The 18094-nt window shown below is 38.5% G+C and overlaps 1 protein-coding gene and 1 pseudogene across 2 annotated transcripts; both read right to left on the bottom strand.

Moving 5' to 3' along the window:
* Positions 1-3285: 3285 nt before the first annotated feature.
* On the bottom strand, positions 3286-8058 carry LOC126601775 (proline-rich receptor-like protein kinase PERK4). 2 transcript variants are annotated; one of them, XM_050268533.1, is made up of 9 exons: positions 7897-8058; positions 6748-7537; positions 5469-6023; positions 5107-5193; positions 4921-4991; positions 4750-4826; positions 4313-4457; positions 4032-4193; positions 3286-3897 (listed from the first exon to the last, which is right to left on the bottom strand). In XM_050268533.1, exons 2-9 carry the CDS (start codon positions 7421-7423, stop codon positions 3664-3666), a joined length of 2007 nt encoding a protein of 668 aa, XP_050124490.1. In that variant the 5' UTR covers positions 7424-7537; positions 7897-8058; the 3' UTR covers positions 3286-3663. The 2 variants fall into 2 exon arrangements, with proteins under 2 accessions (XP_050124490.1, XP_050124489.1); XM_050268532.1 differs by lacking the exon at positions 7897-8058 and adding an exon at positions 7609-7890.
* A 1702-nt stretch (positions 8059-9760) lies between these two features.
* LOC126602808 (F-box protein At5g07610-like) lies at positions 9761-14007 on the bottom strand (annotated as a pseudogene).
* Positions 14008-18094: the final 4087 nt, after the last annotated feature.

Genomic DNA, 18094 nt, shown 5'->3' on the forward strand with positions numbered 1-18094 from the left:
CTGATTGCATCCAATTCCTCAATCGACAAAAAAGATTGAAAGCAACTAAGATCCCAAGAGCGCAAAGTATGATGAATTAACGTTTCCACTCGAGTAGTCTGAGTAACAGGCACCTCTCCACTGGGAAGAGGATGACCCATCGGAATAGAGGGAAGCCAACGATCCACTTAAAGCGTCATGGTATGCCCATTCATAATTTGCCAATGGGCTTCCTTCATCAACAGATATCTACCCACCAGAAAACTATGCCACGTCTAAGAGGCCCTACTTCCACGTGGAGCATAAAAAAAAGAACAATTGGGAAAGTAAGGAGCCTTCAAAACCAAAGCCTAAAGTGAGTGAGGATTATGGATCAATCGCCAACATTTCTTGGCAAGTAAGGCGTCATTAAAATCAATAAAGTTCTGAAAATCCAAACCTCCCACCTGCTTGGAAAGGCCCAAAGTCGTATGAGATAACCAATGGATCCTCCGCTTATCTCCAACATCTCCCCACCAAAATTTAGATATTAAGGAATCCAGTTCATTACATACCGCCGCTGGAAACTTAAACAAGTTCATAGGGTATGTAGGAATCGCTTGAACAACAGCTTTAAGTAAAACCTCTTTCCCAGCCGGCGAGAGCATATGCTGCTGCCAACCGCCGTGTGGCTTGAGCGAAGGCTCATACTTCATGGTTCCTAGAGTGGAGGGCACTGCGTAAGGCTGGATCCTGTTGGTTTATAGAAGCCAAAGTCGGCCAAAAGGAATGGGTAATTTTCCTCGTAGTTTTTTCTCCTTCCTTGTTTTCTGGGTTACGAAAGTGACAAAGCCAAAAAAAACAATGCATAAATCATGGAGGGTACCGACCCATTTTTACTATTGTTAAAGTCTAATAACTATTAATCTGTAAAATGGCAAGTTCATAATTAAAATATTCCTTTACTCTTTTAGTGTATGTAACATCCTTGTATAAAAGAAAATGAAATCGGAGCCTAAATAGTACTTATTTTGTATGGGAAGTGCTACTAGCACTCTCAAAATTTAATTATACACTCCACATTTTTTATATTTAAAAAGAAAAATGCTCTTATGAGGAAAGATTACATAAGAATATCACGAGGCCAAGAGACCCCAATTATATCTGCAATTAGCAACTGACTACAGAAGGAGGAGCTTGCTAAAAAAAGACCGAAACTGCATGACAAACCCAAACAAGCCAAATTATCAGCAACAAAATACTTTTTACAATAAATATGTCGAATTTCAAAATACCAACTTTGGTGCATAAGAGCACAACATTTCAATACTAAACTTTCCATAGGGTGATATCCACTTTTGCATTTAAAATCAATTGTAGTGCAAGTGCAGAATCTCATTCCACCATAATCTTCTTAATTTCATTATTCCATGTAACTTGCAGCCCGATAAAAAGACTCTAAACTTCAGCACATAGAATCTCACCTCGACAGCACCAACACCAATGAAATTAGCCATTTCCTTGGGACACCCATCAAGATTAAGCTTTACCCAACCCTCAGGTTTCCAATAAAAAAAGTATGTGTTTGAAGGGGCTTTGTGGAGGAAGCAATATTCGTCTGAAGCCAAATTATCACTCGTAATAGTTCCCTTTCATATAAGCTCTTTTATTGATTCACCATTGTTGAATGAAAACCAATTTGATTATTAGGAAGCTCTATGAGATGTTAGATTAAAGTAAATGGACAAAAAATTCAGAAAGAATACGAGGGCAGAATGGATAAAATAATAAAATTCATGATTCCTTTTAAATCAAAATACTAACTCCCTCAAATAGTCTTGTTTGTACCATACTTGACCAATCCCGAAACTACTGAGCACCGGTCAATGTTATACCGTCAAAGACTCAAAAGAGTTTCCCTCCAACTAAGAGGCCAATCACAGCGCGACATGTGTCGACATCAGAAGGCAATCATAGCGTGACACGTGTCGACATCAGAAGTCAATCACAACACGACACGTGTCAATGTCAGAATGAAACTAGAAACTCTCTTCTATAAATAGAGATCATTCTCTCACAACATTTTCTAATGTCATTTGTACTAAATCATTCACTAGTACTCACTAAAGGAGAGCTTGAACATATGTACTTTTGTAAACCCTTCACAATTAATGAGAACTCCTCTACTCCGTGGACGTAGCCAATCTGGGTGAACCACGTATATCTTGTGTTTGCTTCCCTGTCCCTATCCATTTACATACTTATCCACACTAGTGACTGGAGCAATCTAGCGAAGGTCACAAACTTAACATTTTCTGTTGTATCAAAGTCCCCACTGATTTTGTGCATCAACAAGTCTAATTCCTCCAAAATCATAAGTTTAATTCCTTATTTTGTGTCGAAAACAATTATTTTTTATTCTTCCATAGTTAATAAACACATGAATGATTCATAATTGGAAGCATGTTATTAATGTTTATACATATCAATTTAATCAGCTAACGCATGAACTATAACATTTTTCTCAAAATTAACGTGAGCATTAGAACAGTGCAACTTGTGCTTGACTTTAGTTTCCGAAAAACGCATAAACCCCGGGATTTTCGTAAAAGAGGGACTTGAGTGACTCGCCCTAATCAAAAAGCGGGAGAGGGGCGAAGAAACTCGATCGGTTACTAGAGACGAGCAAGGGCCATGGACGCACTCGACGTTAGAACTGTGCCAACTTCCATTCATGAAGGAGTTGCACTCATGAGTAAAATCTACCTAAACCAATGAAACGAACCTCCTAACCATAAGATAACCAAACAATTAATATTTGACAATATTAAGACCATGAAAATATCCCAAAGCTCAGCATGAAAAATGCCAAAAAAATTACAAGAAGAACGCACGACATTAACTTCCATTAAACAATCCAATTTGTTAGGCAAACGAGGCTTTTTTAGGCAAAACATTAATTCAGATAGCAAATCATGGGTGACAAGATCATTAGCTGCAATTGCTCCGGTCACAAAATTCGTTTCTTGAAGAATACGCTTAAGCATGAATATCATAAAAAACGAGCTAGCAAGAGAGTAGATTTGTTTAACTTGTTTAAAATTAAGATGAAAACATTAGCATTAGATCCTCTATTTTGAGAACGAAATTTTCCTTAATATATATAGTGCAAAGGATTTTGATCAGAAGTATATTAATTAAACCCTTTTCTGATCCTAATTTCTGATTTGCAAGGAGGTGCGCACTACCTTTCTGAATGATAACATAAAAAGATTTATAATGTATGATACAACTAATTTTATTGAAAATAAAAAATCCAACATTCAATGCAATTTACAACAATACAGACAATATATCTTCCAAGTCGAACGTATTTGTACGGGTATAGTACAAATCCATTTATCAGAGAAAGATCAAAGTTAATTAAGCTAATTAACATCTGGGTCATCTCAATTACCCCACAAAGTACACAATTAACCAAAGCAAATCGCCCCTCGGCCGATCAATGGCACTCCAAATCTTCCATTAATCTCACATTTTTCAGCTTTATCACAAAGTTCTATGACAAATTAGAAACAGTAATCACGTTGCATGCATGCATATATGATCATCATCAATTGCTTTCTTTTTTACAGTTTTACTGTACTGTGAATTTTGTGTCCTCTTAATTCATTATTGTTGTAGAGGATGAGGGCTCAAAGTTACTCATTTCTTGGGTGTGCTCATTTCTCTGGAGTCATTACTTGAAGTCCCGTAGTCACTGCTCCCTAATTCCTGGCTTGAAAGGGCTAACTTTCTGAACTTCTTCATGTCAGCATTGTACGCTTGCGTATCATAGTCTGAGCTTCCTCCACCCGCGTTGAACATAGAGCTCTGCCCGGGTTTTGTCCCCTCATTTAGGTTGTCCAGCGACACTTCTCCTTCTAGTGCACGTACTATCTGTTTTGTTCACAACACAAAGTGTTATGTTATCAAACTGTAGGTCTCAAACAACAGTTAGGATGAAATTTTCTTCAAACATCGAGCCCACATCAATATCTATGACAACATAGCATTTTATTAGATATGTATACCTGACTCATCTTTGGGCGCTTTTTAGCAGAGTGACGGATACTTGCAGCAGCACAGGCGACCATGCGTGCCATCTCCTGAGGGTTGTAATTATTGTCCAAACCGATGTCTACTAGCTCCGTGTAATTACCATCCTCTAATGAACGAGTGAGAAGTGGTCGAGCCTGTACATTTATGTCACATTTGGCACAAATCAGTAAAACCTTAGTGATATATAATACTCTAAATATCCTTAATTTACAATAAATGATCCAAATTTGGAAAGAATAGAGCAAGTACTAACCCAGTCAACCAAGCTGTCGTCCATTGCATTTGAAGGATCCACTGGTTTCCTTCCAGTTATGAGTTCCAGGAGCATGACCCCAAATGAGAAAACATCAGACTTCTCTGTCAATTTTCCACTTGATGCATATTCTGGAGCTAAATATCTGCATTATTCATATGCAAAACCAAAATTAGAGTTATTAATTGGACCAGCCCACTAGTAATTAAGAAGAGATTGAGTTAGAATTTCACAGATCATATTATTGCTTGCATTGCAAGCTATCTATAAATTTGCTTCATCTAGTTTTAATTTAATTGCAGTATATATTTTTCTCAAAAAAAAAAAATATTGCAGTATATATTATCTTCATTTTCTTATCTGTCATAATGAATATTCGAACTCATGTCTCGAGTGTAGGAGTAAAACTTATGTAATACAGAAGCTATATGAATTACCCGAAAGTTCCCATGACTCGTGTTGAGACGTGGGTATAATTGTCAGAAGACAGCTTAGCCAACCCAAAATCAGCAACCTAAAAGAAAAGAAAAAAATGAACAGATTAAAAGGATGTTTAAAATGACTGAATGATTTTGGTACGCAAATTATAAACATCTCAGGGACTATACCATGGCTTCGAAGTTGTTATCAATGAGAATGTTAGCAGATTTGATATCACGATGGATGATTTTTGGGTGGCCTGGATGCAATTTATTTCCAATGAATTAGTAATGATAAGATTTTCAAGTGTGAAAAAGAGACAAAAATAAGTAAATAGGGGAAATAAATAGATATAGCGGCTGCGACTTTCTTACAATCTTCGTGAAGGTATGCAAGCCCTTTGGCAGACCCAACTGCAATCCGAAGCCTAGTTGGCCAATCCATAGGTGGAAGACCCTTTCCTACAACCCAAAATTTAAACAATAGCTCAAAAAATCAATCAATACACAACTATTGAGACAAAACTTGATGATTACTTTGTTGACCGCCTCTCTCATTTTACCTTTTATTAAGAGAGAGACGATAAACAAGAATGTTTGAGATAGTATCGGTCCATATTTTTATTGTTAATGATGTGTTGTCATTTGTTGACATTTTGTGATATCAATAGAATCTCGACAATGTATCAAATACTCGTGTCACAGAGGAGAATACATTAAGTGCATACAAAACTCACCGTGCAAGTGATATTCCATGGTTTTGTTGGGAACAAATTCATAGACAAGCATTCTCTGCCCACCAGCAATACAATATCCAACCAGTGACACAAGATGCCGATGATGGACTCGACTAATGATCTCCACCTCTGCCGCGAATTCTCGTTCTCCTTGCCCACTACCCGACTTGAGACTTTTCACTGCAACTACTTTTCCATTGGGCAAAACACCTTTGTGCACATACCCGAAACCGCCCTGACCCAACAAATTGGCCTCATTAAACCCATTAGTGGCGGCCGCTAGCTCATCATAAGTGAAGGTGCTCTTGTTGAACCCAAGTGACATTGTTGGTGAGAGGGCTGGCAATGGGGGTCCCCGAGCTGCTGAATAATTGGTGCTCACTTCACCGCTCAGCGGCATTTGAGGCGGTGGTGAAGGCCAAGGACCACCACCACCACCACCACCACCACCACCACCACCCGGCGGTTGGTTGTTTAGCCTCATCACATGGTCTCCTTGTGGATTATTTATATCGTGCCAATTTTGTTGTTGTGTGTTGTAATAGCCACCACCAGCTGCGCACATATAAAGTTTTCATTTTTTGTATGAACAAGTCGATAAGTCTATTGCATGCTCTACGATATGTAGTTCAACTAATCCAATCGTTTTCCATATATGTCTAAGCTCTTTGATTAGGAAAAGTCATAAACATGGTTTCAATTTTATAGAATGATGAGGTTAAAACACATCAAACAAATTTAAAACAATCCTAAAAGAATCAGATTTTTAGATCACAGTCATATCATGTGGTCAACTAATGTGCTATGAAAATAAGGTACTTCTAGCAGTAGCGAGAGAATGAATGCTGCTAGTGCAAAAAAGGAGGAAAAAAAAAACAAATTAATGAATGTTGTGCATGGATATTTAATGCATATGGGTATTTAATGTTATTCCTACCATATTTTTATACCACATTTCTATACCACCTTAGGTAGCAATTGATGTGGACATCTACATCATTTGAAAAATTTGTAAAACCCAAGAAAAAGAAGGAGGAAGACTCCTCGTATACTACAATTATCATTTAAGTAACTAGTTTTTCTTAATTATTAGTTTATTAAATAATAAACTAAATTTAAAAATCTGATTAATTCAAATGATGTGACTATCCACATCAAATATCACCTAAAGTGGTATGAAAATGTGGTACAAAAACATGGTATAAATAGTATTACTCATGATGAATAGGACCGCCTACTCTTTTTTGGAAAGTAATTATTTAGCGTTAGGGTTTGGCACCTTTAGCAGGATCTCCATAGTACTGCATATCACGGCGTTTTCTCCTCTTCTTCCTGATACAAACCACACAAACAACGAGCAAGACAATTATAATTACCGCCGCCCCAATCGCAACTCCGGCTATCCTACCTCTATATGATGATGATGTGCCGTCATCATCAGAACTATCTTTTGATGAGGAACTACTACCACGTGATGGCGTGAGTGCACCAGAGGGAGAAGTCCGAGAACGCCCTGGAGGAGGAGGCGCTCTGAAAGTCTCACCTCCAGTATCTGCCTCTGGTGTCTTCTGTGCCGGCGGTGCCTTACCCGGTGGTTCCCTAGCATGAGGTGGAGATGGGGTCGCCTGCTGTGGTGCAGGTGGAGACTGGGACTCCTTCTTGGGTGGAGGTGGCGATGATGATGAAGATGAGTCCTTGGGAGGTGGCGATGATGGTGAAGACGAGTCATTTGGAGGCGGTGGTGAAGATGGTGGCGGTGAGGACGGTGGTGGTGAAGATGGCGGCGGCGAGGACGGTGGTGGTGATGATGGCGGTGGCGAGGACGGTGCTGGCTCTGAAGATGACTCCTTTGGGGATTCCTTTGGAGATGGACCAGATGGTGATGATTTGGACGAGTCCGGTGCAGGTGGTGAAGCGGATGAGGAGTCCGGGGACGGAGCATTGTCAGAAGACATTATTCGTCTCTTGATCAACCTCCGGCCAAGGACTACTTTCCCAAAGATATGTATGTTGTGGTGGCCGGAAACTTCACCTCTCCCGCAACTGCTCGTCGCAATGGTTGAAGACCCCTAAACCATAATCAAATTAAACAATATTTGAACAAAACAACATTAGGGTTTTGTAAGATCAACGTATATACCTCACGACACATGCAACCATGTAGACGCATGTAATAGAAGAAGAGAGAAATTGCAAATGTGTAACGTTAAACAAATGTACATGTACATGTGCCACCAAGTAGAGATAACAACATTAGTATTAATCTCCCTCCAGGATTAAGATCCTATGATCTAATATGTACGTCCTTTTTACGTTTAATTAGATTAAAAAAGAATTTTCCGAAATTTCAAAATCGGATATTATTGGAGAAAAGATGCATAAGATCTGTCTGGAAATTAAGGGGTCGAAAAACAAAATAAGGTGGTACCTGGTGATCAATGAAAGAAGGTAGGAGGGTTCTCAAAGGAAAGAGAAGCAAGGTATGATTGCCATGGCATTATGGCCTCCTACAAAGGAGGGACCAACCCCTCTAAACCTATCCTTCTGTGTTGGCCAGCCCTAACTTAGCATTCTGTTTGTTATTTCTTTTACCAGTTCTCTCCCACTTTGGCACCTCGCTGTAATCCCCCACATTTTTATTTTCTTTACATTCTTGCCTCACAGCCAACAAATATTGCCTTCAAATTTAGACATCTCCTCCACGTGGGACGCTTCTCTTCACACTTGTTACAACTCACATCAACCAACTTAATAACATAAAATGGTACCAAGAATAGTAACTTGTAGGTACTGTGTCTGTATAGGGCATACATCCATTGTTTTGTACTTGCTCACCACCTCAATCATCCCCTCTTACACCACGGTAAAAGTTCGGTTCTTGCACTTATGCGTTATTTTCTACTTATAAGACAAATGGGTTTATTTTGTATTCGTCGAGCATTTTTCCATCCCACTAGATGGGAAAGAAAAAACCTATAAGCATGACGATGATGGAAAAATGCTCAACAGAGACAAAATTGGAAAATGTGATTCATTGAGAGTTTTAACGAAAAGTCTGCGGTACTGTTCACTTTAACGAAAAACCACATTTTTACACTAAAAAGTCAAACCTGATACTATTCATTTTACCCTTTATTTTGTCATTATCATTAAAACTCAAAATTTTCAAGCAATTTTCATTAGTTTTCCTTTCATTCTAATGTATGTCGTCGACTAAACAAGAAACACTGCAAATTGTTTCAATTTGATGATTAAGAAATGAAAAGATTCAACATTCAAGGGACTTCTGACTAAAAAGAGGAGAAATTCAACATTCAACATTCAAAATGGTGATCCCACAGTCCACGATTGTCAAATGATGTTTCCATGATCTCTGCATATCATATCGACAGTCAAAACCCCCTGAACAAACATTATGACTTGTGGTCCAAGAAACTAAACATTAGGCCATCTTCAACCGAAAGGTCTAGAGGGCCGAAAATAGCCCGAAAATAGTCTCTAACCGAGGGCTAGGCCAAATGCCTCGTGAGCCCCACTGGACAAAAAAGGGGCAAAGGGCCAACTGGCCGGCCCAACCTAGCCAGCCAGCCAACCCTGGGCCGGGCCACAATTTGAATGCAATGGTAACTAGCTCACGTCAGCTAGCCGTTATTTTTGAATTTAAAAAAAAAATTAAAAATTCTATTTTTTTTCCTATAACTTCCTAAGCCATTAAACAATATTAAATAACATTAAGTAACATGAAACAACATTAAACAATATTAAACAACATTAAATAACATTAAACAACATAAAAATTATACAACATAAAAAAAACATTTAACAACATGAAACTTAAACAAAATTTTAAAAAACAAATATTAAAAAATTCTCATTTTTTCCTATAAATTTAAGTTGTTGTAGTTTTTAAATTTAAATTGTTATAGTTTTTAAATTTAAGTTGGTGTAGTTTTTAAATTTAAATAATAAATTATGTTTGACTCTATGGCCCTTGGTTGGAGATGGTAAGAAATATGGCCGCACTGTTCATTAAAATATTAATTTCTTGGAGGGCCGGTTGGAGATGGCCTTATAACCTGTGGTTCAAGAAACTAAACATTATGACCTTGAACAAGTTTCAACTAAGAACTTCTAAACGAGTTTGAAAACAAGTTCGAAGTTGAACTTGCAAAAAATAATCAAATCCTGAAATCAAAAACCCAATCTAAGAGAGTGGAAGGTGGGAAAACAGTGAACAAAAAACAACTAATTCACAGCACGACGGCCGCTCTTTAAGGATGTCGAAAGAAGCTCTAGCTAGCTAGCTTGGCACCAGGATCCACAGAAAGTATGCTGCTCATGTATGAAGGATGAATGTGCACAAGGTTGTTCATGTAAGGAATATACCTTACATATCCATCATCATCAGTCCCGTCATCACTTCTTAGAATTTTAGCCTTCCCTGTCTTAAGAATATAAGCATGCAGTCTCTTTCCAAAATCGAATATCACTACCTCATTGTTCACGCAAGACAATGCCGTCAACTCCTTGTTAAAATTGTTGAAAGACTCAAGACCAAGAACAATCATATGCTTCAGACTCATGTCCTGGTCACTATAGATGTCCAAGGTGTATGCGTACTCTTCGTTGCGAGTCAGAAGGTAACACAACTCACCATTCATCTCTGTCAATACAAAGTGATAGAATACCATCATGCTCGTCATTCAAATCAAAAGTCAAAGCCGCTCCAGCAGAAGTTTCCTAAAAGGCTACACCATTCAGAAAGAGCCCGTCGTCATTCAACTTCGGAGCATCCAGCTCACAGCATTCTGCGTCAGCAAGTTTCCATGAGGATGAGTAGATCTCGAAACAGATAAACGGATGGTCAGTTAGAGAGAAAGCGCAAACAAGTTGTAATTGTTATGCAAAATTAAGCACATAAGGCTCAAAGGCTAGACCTATGAGAGGTTAAGGGTCGTGAAAGAAGTTTGACCTGGGAAGCGCGCTCCATTCCTTGGTAGCGGGGTTGCAAATGTAGTAGGTATTATCTCCATCACAACTTTGGCAGCAAGGCAAACCATTGCAAATGGTTCTGACAGTGACTTGTTCAGGCAAGAAGCTGAGGAAATGACTGGGAACGCCATAATCACGGTTAAGAGATACAAAGAAAGGCTTGTCGCCAGCGAGTTGACAAAAGAGACCAGAGATGTCGCGGAAATGGTAAGCATGCTTGTCCATCAGTGCATTAAGAAAAGACTGGTAATCAGGTCATCCCACTTTTTTCTAACAGCTCTAAATCGGGAGAGTGTTTTTGCGGGGAGGAATGGAAGAACATGCTCCGTAACATCTTTGATCTCCACAGTATGCTTGAGCCTTTTGTGTCCAGGATATTCCCAAGCTTCATGTACAAGAGCAATCATTTTGTTGCGATATCTAGATATAACGCATTAGAAAGATGCCTAAATAGATAAAAGTTGAACAATGGCAAAGCCTGTTCATCATTAAACCAAACAAGTGAGGAAAATGAAATCCACCTGCAGATTGCTTAAGTTTGCTGCAACCTACAGAAAAACAGAATTTCTTCTTCCCTTCTAATTTTTGTAGATTAGTATAAAAACCCCGTCAGAGGTCGCACTTGGTGCGATGGCAAGTGCCTTCGCCCATGAGCGGTAGGTCTCGGGTTCGAGACTTGGGAGCAGCCTCTTCATAAATGGGGGTAAGGCTAGCCGACATTCACCTCTCCCAGACCCTGCGTAAAGCGGGAGCCTTGTGCACTGGATACGACCTCTAGTATAAAAACCCCGTCAACTATAAGTTTATGAAAGGAAAAGCCGATTACTGCTCAAAGAAAAAATTAACATAATAGTAAGAGTATTAAGAGAAGACTAGGCAGACAAAATGGTATAAAGTTTATCAGAACCTCAACTCTGCTATCGAAACTATGCAAAGTTATCAATACTAAAAAAATAGCATCATCAGAAGCTGAAACGAAAATCTGCTGATGTCACGCCCCGAACCCGGAGTCGGTAATAAAAACTCGAACCCGAATCCGAAATGCGAGTTAAAAGTAAAAATAAATAAAAGGAAATTGACACAGGTTGGAAAAATAAACTTCTCTTATTAAAATAACTCCAAAATCCTTACAGGGTGTACAAAAATAATAAATTAAAACTCTTAAACTTCTCCTCAATCACAACCCCAACTCTTCTAACACCTGTCTTGCCAAATAACATCTGTCTTGCCAAATAACTTATCTGTAAAATAATAGGTGAGGGGTGAGCAACAACCACCGTCGCTCAGTGAGTAGAATATGTAATATGTCAGTCAAGCAATTCATTTTTACACACACTAGAAAATACAATAATAATTGTAGACATCGAAATTTCGGTAAATAAATGTTGACCGATAAATCAAAGTGTCAACGCTCATGTATTACATAAATTTTACACGTAGCGTGTGACTCAACGAAAATTGAAATGAGTTGGAAAAGTCATCAAATAGGACACGTGTCAACACTTGGCAGAAACGACTTATTTCATCTGGGATATTATATTCAAAATTAAGCCTTGGAAAATTCTATAAATACAAGCCTATTTCATCCATTTAAAGGGACCAATTCATATTACACCTGGAAGCTCTGAAGCTCTGAAACTCCGAAGCTCTCAAGCATCCAGGTTCCCGAAGAATCAAGAAAGTGTTCTTCGTTCTTCGTTCATCGCTCTTTCAAGATCAAGCCCCAACGGCCCTTGAAGAAAGCACCATCGTTCATCATCCGTTCATCCAAGATCAAGCCCCAACGGCCATTTGGATCAACAACGTCGACAAATCCACACATCCAACCATTCTTCAAGATCAAGCCCAAAAGCCCTTGAAGATCTGTTCATCACTGTTCTTCGAGATCAAGCCCAAAGGCCCTCGAAGATCCGTTCAAGCCCAAAAGCTCTCGAAGATCCGTTCGTCACTGTTCTTCGAGTTCAAGCCCAAAAGCCCTTGAAAATCCGTTCATCCTCGTTCATCCAAGATCAAGCCTCGACGACCCTTGGATCAATCGCACATCCCACAAATCAACACCTTACGGAGATCGAATCAGAGGATCAAAATAGAGAGAGATTGTAACCCAAAACTATCAAATACAAATATTTGTTTGTGCACGTTGTTCTTGTCTCTTTCGTTTCAGGAATTTTCCGTGTTCACAATAATATCAAAGCTTTAATGTAATTTCATATCACATCATCCCTTTACGTGTTCATTACATCCTTCATAAATTGTAACTCACCACGTGACACCTACTAGCCTTTCCGCCCTAATGTTCCCGTGTGCAGTTTACATTTATCCATCGGATTAATGCAACACTAAAGTTCTCATGCTCCATGAACATATCCAAATAATCCACATATCACCATATTAATGATTCCAAAGGTATTTCAACAAATCCAACATGCTTGACTTAAAATAGATAGAGATTTATAAATAGATAAAACCCATGATAGTTCGTGGTTTTCATTTATCAAAAAATAAGAATATTTTAAAACACATTACATAAACCACTCACCTCAATAATCCAAGCTTTGGCAAGACAACACAACTAACATCTCTGCACACCTCAAACTAACTTTCCCTTTTTCTTTTCTTTCTAAGCTCTTGCTCTAACGTATATATAAATATATACGCACAGCACACATATATATACAAGTATGTATGTATGTATATATATATACACACACACCAATCTCTACGTAATGCATGCTCTGCATGTTTCCTTATTTTTATGCTCCAAAACAATGGAGCAAAGCTCCTATTTATAGTGAAATAGAACGGCTCCAAGACTTGAGGTCCAAGGAAAATATACAACAAAATATATGAAGTCCTATCCGTAAACTCCTACGTGTGTATGAAGTTAATACTTTTCTTACCTATTGTAGTATCAAGATCTTAGTCACTAGTTATGCAAGGTGTCAATTGCATGTGTGCAAAGGATGACACGTCCAAGTAAATAGCCTTGTAAAATCAGCACACTAGAGTGCTTACTAATCACCCATTTCTCTCTCCCAAGATAATTAAGACTAGTACTGATAGGAGCTAGGCACGTGGTATATAATAATAATAACAAATATTTACTTTTAAAATGCGGGATCTTACAACTAAAGATAATTTAAACATCTGGTCACATGAAGAATTACGGAACCTATATTCAATTTGTTCTGCGAGAACGAAGTTTTATAATTGTATTCTAATGAGAACACATCGAAATGAAGCGTAGACAACCGTTCAGCGTAATTCTTATGAAGCGGTAGAAAACTGAAGCAAATGTACAAGCTCCAAATTAATGTAATCTATTAAACATGAATGTTCTAAAAATAAAAACAATTAATCAACCGCATCATAGCCGCAGCCAACCTCAACTTTCACCACATGATTAGGAGATGGATCATGCATAAACTCTTCTTGTCCACATTCATCAAAAAGTTCAACTTCTCCGGAACTTTCAGAATTGCATTTATCGATGATGACAAACCCCTCATTGTCCTCAGAAGTCACCATTTCCGCAAAAACAAAATGTTGATCATTTTTTCGAAAATTAAATTTAAACCCAAAACACAATCAGACCCATTTTTCTTGCATTTTCCTTACTTTCTTAGTAACTAAGGGCGGTATTTAATTGAGATTTTGAAGAATTTTAATTCTTTTAATGAATCTAAGGGCATTCAACCAGGATTTTAAGCGATTATTTGATATTCAAGGTATATCAATCAAGATTTTAAGATAGTTTATTAAAATCCTTATAGATCTGAGTGTATTTAATTATTATTCTAAAGAAGTTTATAATATTCCAGGTGTATTCAATTAGAAATTGATTTTAAAGAATTTGAAAAAGTTGAGTAATTAGAAAGAATTGAAGGGATTTCGTATTGTATTTAAGCATTCACAAATCTCATATTTTCCCATTAGATATCGAGATAATTGAATAAAAAACTTATATGAAATCTTTATAAATCAATTAAACTGTATAAAAATCCATGAATTTATAAACCTGTTAAAGTCTCTCAAATTTTCGATTGAATACACCCATCTAAGCAAACGAACAGAGTAACGAAAAACAACAAATAAACCGTCGTAAAACTTAGATACGCCAATGGTGTTTGAACACGTTTTGGCCTCGGATTGGCTAACTAAAATTGTACTTCATTAGCACTGCATCATCAGAACCACGTCATCAGAATCGCGTCATCCGAATCTATCCGATAGTTATCGTCTCTATTTTTGTTTTCGGTTTTTCCTAGAAATTAAAAGAAAAAGGAAAAATCATTGTTGGATTCCATTGTTCAGTTTTTGTCTTGTTGTGCTTTTGTTCTTCCATCTCCAAAATCAACAAAATTGAAATGCACAAACGAGCTTCGTGCTCCACAAACAAATGATTTCAAATTTTCAACACTACATCTCACACACACTTATTTTTACCTTTTATACACATCTTTTAATTTTCAATTGTCGATTGATGAAATTGGAGATAATTAATGAACACAAATTTACAAAATTGTGGGAAAATTAAAAAGAAATGTGCAAATAGCAGTTCTTCATATATCACTTTGTTTTGTGTACCACCGGAAAAAAAAATTATAATAAAACATAATGTTTAGATTGTTAACGGTTATAACAGAGTGCGAAAATCCTTCTTTTGTCATTCAATATTTTTTTACCAACATCGGAATATATCTTTAAACTCCGCCTATGTACTTACATTGTCGGTCCCAAGCCCGGATAAAGGAGGAGGGGGAGGGCGTCAGGTAGTCGACAGCCGGCACTCCATGATCACGTCGAATCCTTATGAAAATGAATTCAGAACAAAATTGCGCTAAAGCTAGGGCGTCACCCGTAAGTGGCGCGCTGTGTGGCCCGAGCACAGTGATAAGTGAGCAAGGGTCGCTGTATCTCCATCGGCACCCGGATGCAGTGTTAAATGAGCAAGGGGGCCATAGAAACTTCTTTTCGAACGACTCCACTCAAAGTTGTTTGGGAGCATATGCTCCTATCAACTTTACACGGGACACACAAAAGAAGTACTTTGATCCTATTAGACGGGGGAGGGTGAAGAAGCTAGGACAGAAGGGTAGAGTTCAAGAGAGCAAAATGCGTTTAGGAACGTGGAATATAGGAACCTTAACGGGAAAATCTATGGAAGTAGTGGAAGTTATGGTGAGGAGAAGGATAAATATTATGTGCCTACAAGAAACTAAGTGGGTTGGTAGTAAGGCAAATGATCTAGAAAACTCAGGGTTTAAACTTTGGTATTCGGGCACAAATAGAACGAGAAACGGTGTTGGCATCATCGTGGACAAGACCTTGACACAAGATGTTGTAGATGTCAAGAGGGTAGGAGATAGAATCATGGCAATCAAGATTGTAATAGGACAAGAACTTATCAATGTGATTAGTGCGTACGCACCTCAAGTAGGGTTGGATACGAGTTCGAAGGAGAAATTTTGGGAAGACCTTGGAGACTTGGTGCAAGGAATTGCTCAGACGGAGAAGTTATTTATAGGAGGAGATTTAAATGGACACGTGGGCAGGGAGACAGACAACTATGGAGGTTTTCATGGTGGCCATGGTTTTGGGGAGAGAAACGAGGATGGGGAAGCTATCTTGGATTTTGCAATGGCATATGATCTCTTCTTAGCCAACACCTTCTTTAAGAAGAGAGAAGAACATGTGATCACCTACAAGAGTGGGTCGTCAAAAACACAAATAGATTTTCTTCTAATGAGGAAAGGGGATCGTATAACTTGTAAGGATTGCAAAGTTATACCAGGAGAGAGCGTGGCTAATCAACATCGCTTGTTGGTGATGGATGTACATATCAAAAGAGTGAGACAAAAGAACAAGACTTGGAAGTGTCCAAGGACTAGATGGTGGAATCTAAAAGAAGAAAAACAAGCCATTTTCAAAGAGAAAGTAATCACCCAATGTGTGTGGGATAGAGATGGGGAAGCTAGCCAAATGTGGGATTCCATGGCTAGTTGTATTCGAAAAGTAGCAAAAGAGGTATTAGGAGAGTCCAAGGGCTTTGCCCCACACCAAAAGGAATCTTGGTGGTGGAATGAGGAGGTACAAACAAAGGTGAAGGCTAAGAAGGAATGTTGTAAAGCCTTATACAAGGATAGGACTGATGAAAATGGTGAAAGGTATAGAAAAGCGAAGCAAGAGGCGAAGAAAGCTGTGAGAGAAGCTAAGTTAGCGGCTTACGACGATATGTATAAACGACTAGATACCAAAGAAGGAGAGTTGGATATCTATAAACTAGCTAGAGCAAGGGAAAAGAAGACAAGGGACCTAAACCAAGTGAGGTGCATCAAGGATGAGGATGGAAAGGTTCTTGCTACAGAGAACGCGGTTAAAGACAGATGGAGAGGTTATTTTCATAATCTTTTCAATGAAGGACATGAAAGGAGTGCTTCTTTAGGGGAGTTGAGTAACTCAGAAGAGTGTAGAAACTACTCTTTTTATCGTCGAATCCGGAAAGAAGAAGTGGTTGTAGCTTTGAAGAAGATGAAGCATAGAAAAGCAATAGGCCCAGACGATATACCAATCGAATTGTGGAAAGTTTTGGGAGAGACAGGTATATCATGGCTCACTGACCTTTTCAATAGGATTTTGAAAACGAAGAAGATGCCAAATGAGTGGTGAACGAGCACTTTGGTGCCTATCTACAAGAATAAGGGCGACGTACAAAATTGCATGAACTATAGGGGTATTAAGCTAATGAGTCATACAATGAAGCTCTGGGAGAGAGTCATTGAGCATAGATTGAGGCAAGAGACACGGGTTTCGGACAACCAATTCGGGTTCATGCCAGGGCGCTCAACCATGGAGGCAATCTATCTCTTACGAAGATTGATGGAAAGATATAGAGATGGGAAAAAAGATTTACACATGATCTTTATAGATTTGGAGAAAGCGTATGATAGGGTCCCAAGAGACATTCTTTGGAGGATTTTAGAGAAGAAAGGAGTACGAGTAGCATATATCCAAGCTATAAAGGATATGTATGAAGGAGCAAAGACTGCCGTAAGAACTCATGAAGGACAAACTGAAAGCTTTCCCATAACTGTAGGATTACATCAAGGCTCATCCTTAAGTCCTTATCTTTTTGCGTTGGTAATGGATGAGTTAACAGGACATATTCAAGATGATATTCCTTGGTGTATGCTTTTCGCAGACGATATAGTGTTGATAGATGAAACTCAGGAAGGGGTAAATGCAAAGCTTAACCTTTGGAGAGAAGAGTTGGAATCTAAAGGTCTTCGCCTAAGCCGATCAAAGACAGAATATATGGAGTGCAAGTTCAGTGCAAATGGAGGTCAAAACGAGTTAGGGGTGAGGATCGGAGATCAAGAAATACCAAAGAGCGACCGTTTTCGTTACCTAGGATCTATCTTGCAAAAGAACGGAGAATTAGATGGAGATCTCAACCATAGAATACAAGCTGGATGGATGAAGTGGAAGAGTGCATCCGGCGTGTTGTGTGACCGCCGTATGCCACTGAAGCTCAAGGGAAAATTTTATAGGACGGCAATAAGGCCGGCGATGCTGTATGGCACAGAATGTTGGGCGGTGAAGCATCAACACGTACACAAAATGGGTGTAGCGGA

This window comes from Malus sylvestris, chromosome 15 (genome assembly GCF_916048215.2).
Source record: "Malus sylvestris chromosome 15, drMalSylv7.2, whole genome shotgun sequence".
NCBI classification, from domain to species: Eukaryota; Viridiplantae; Streptophyta; class Magnoliopsida; order Rosales; family Rosaceae; genus Malus; species Malus sylvestris.

Excerpts from the sequence above, each read along its gene's own strand:
- LOC126601775 (XM_050268532.1), bottom strand. The coding sequence starts at position 7,638 with ATGCGTCTACATGGTTGCATGTGTCGTGAG. Across the intron at positions 7,538-7,608 it reads ATGGTTGCATGTGTCGTGAG|GGGTCTTCAACCATTGCGAC; the intron begins GTATATACGTTG and ends ATTATGGTTTAG. Across the intron at positions 6,024-6,747 it reads CTATGGAGATCCTGCTAAAG|CTGGTGGTGGCTATTACAAC; the intron begins GTGCCAAACCCT and ends ATATGTGCGCAG.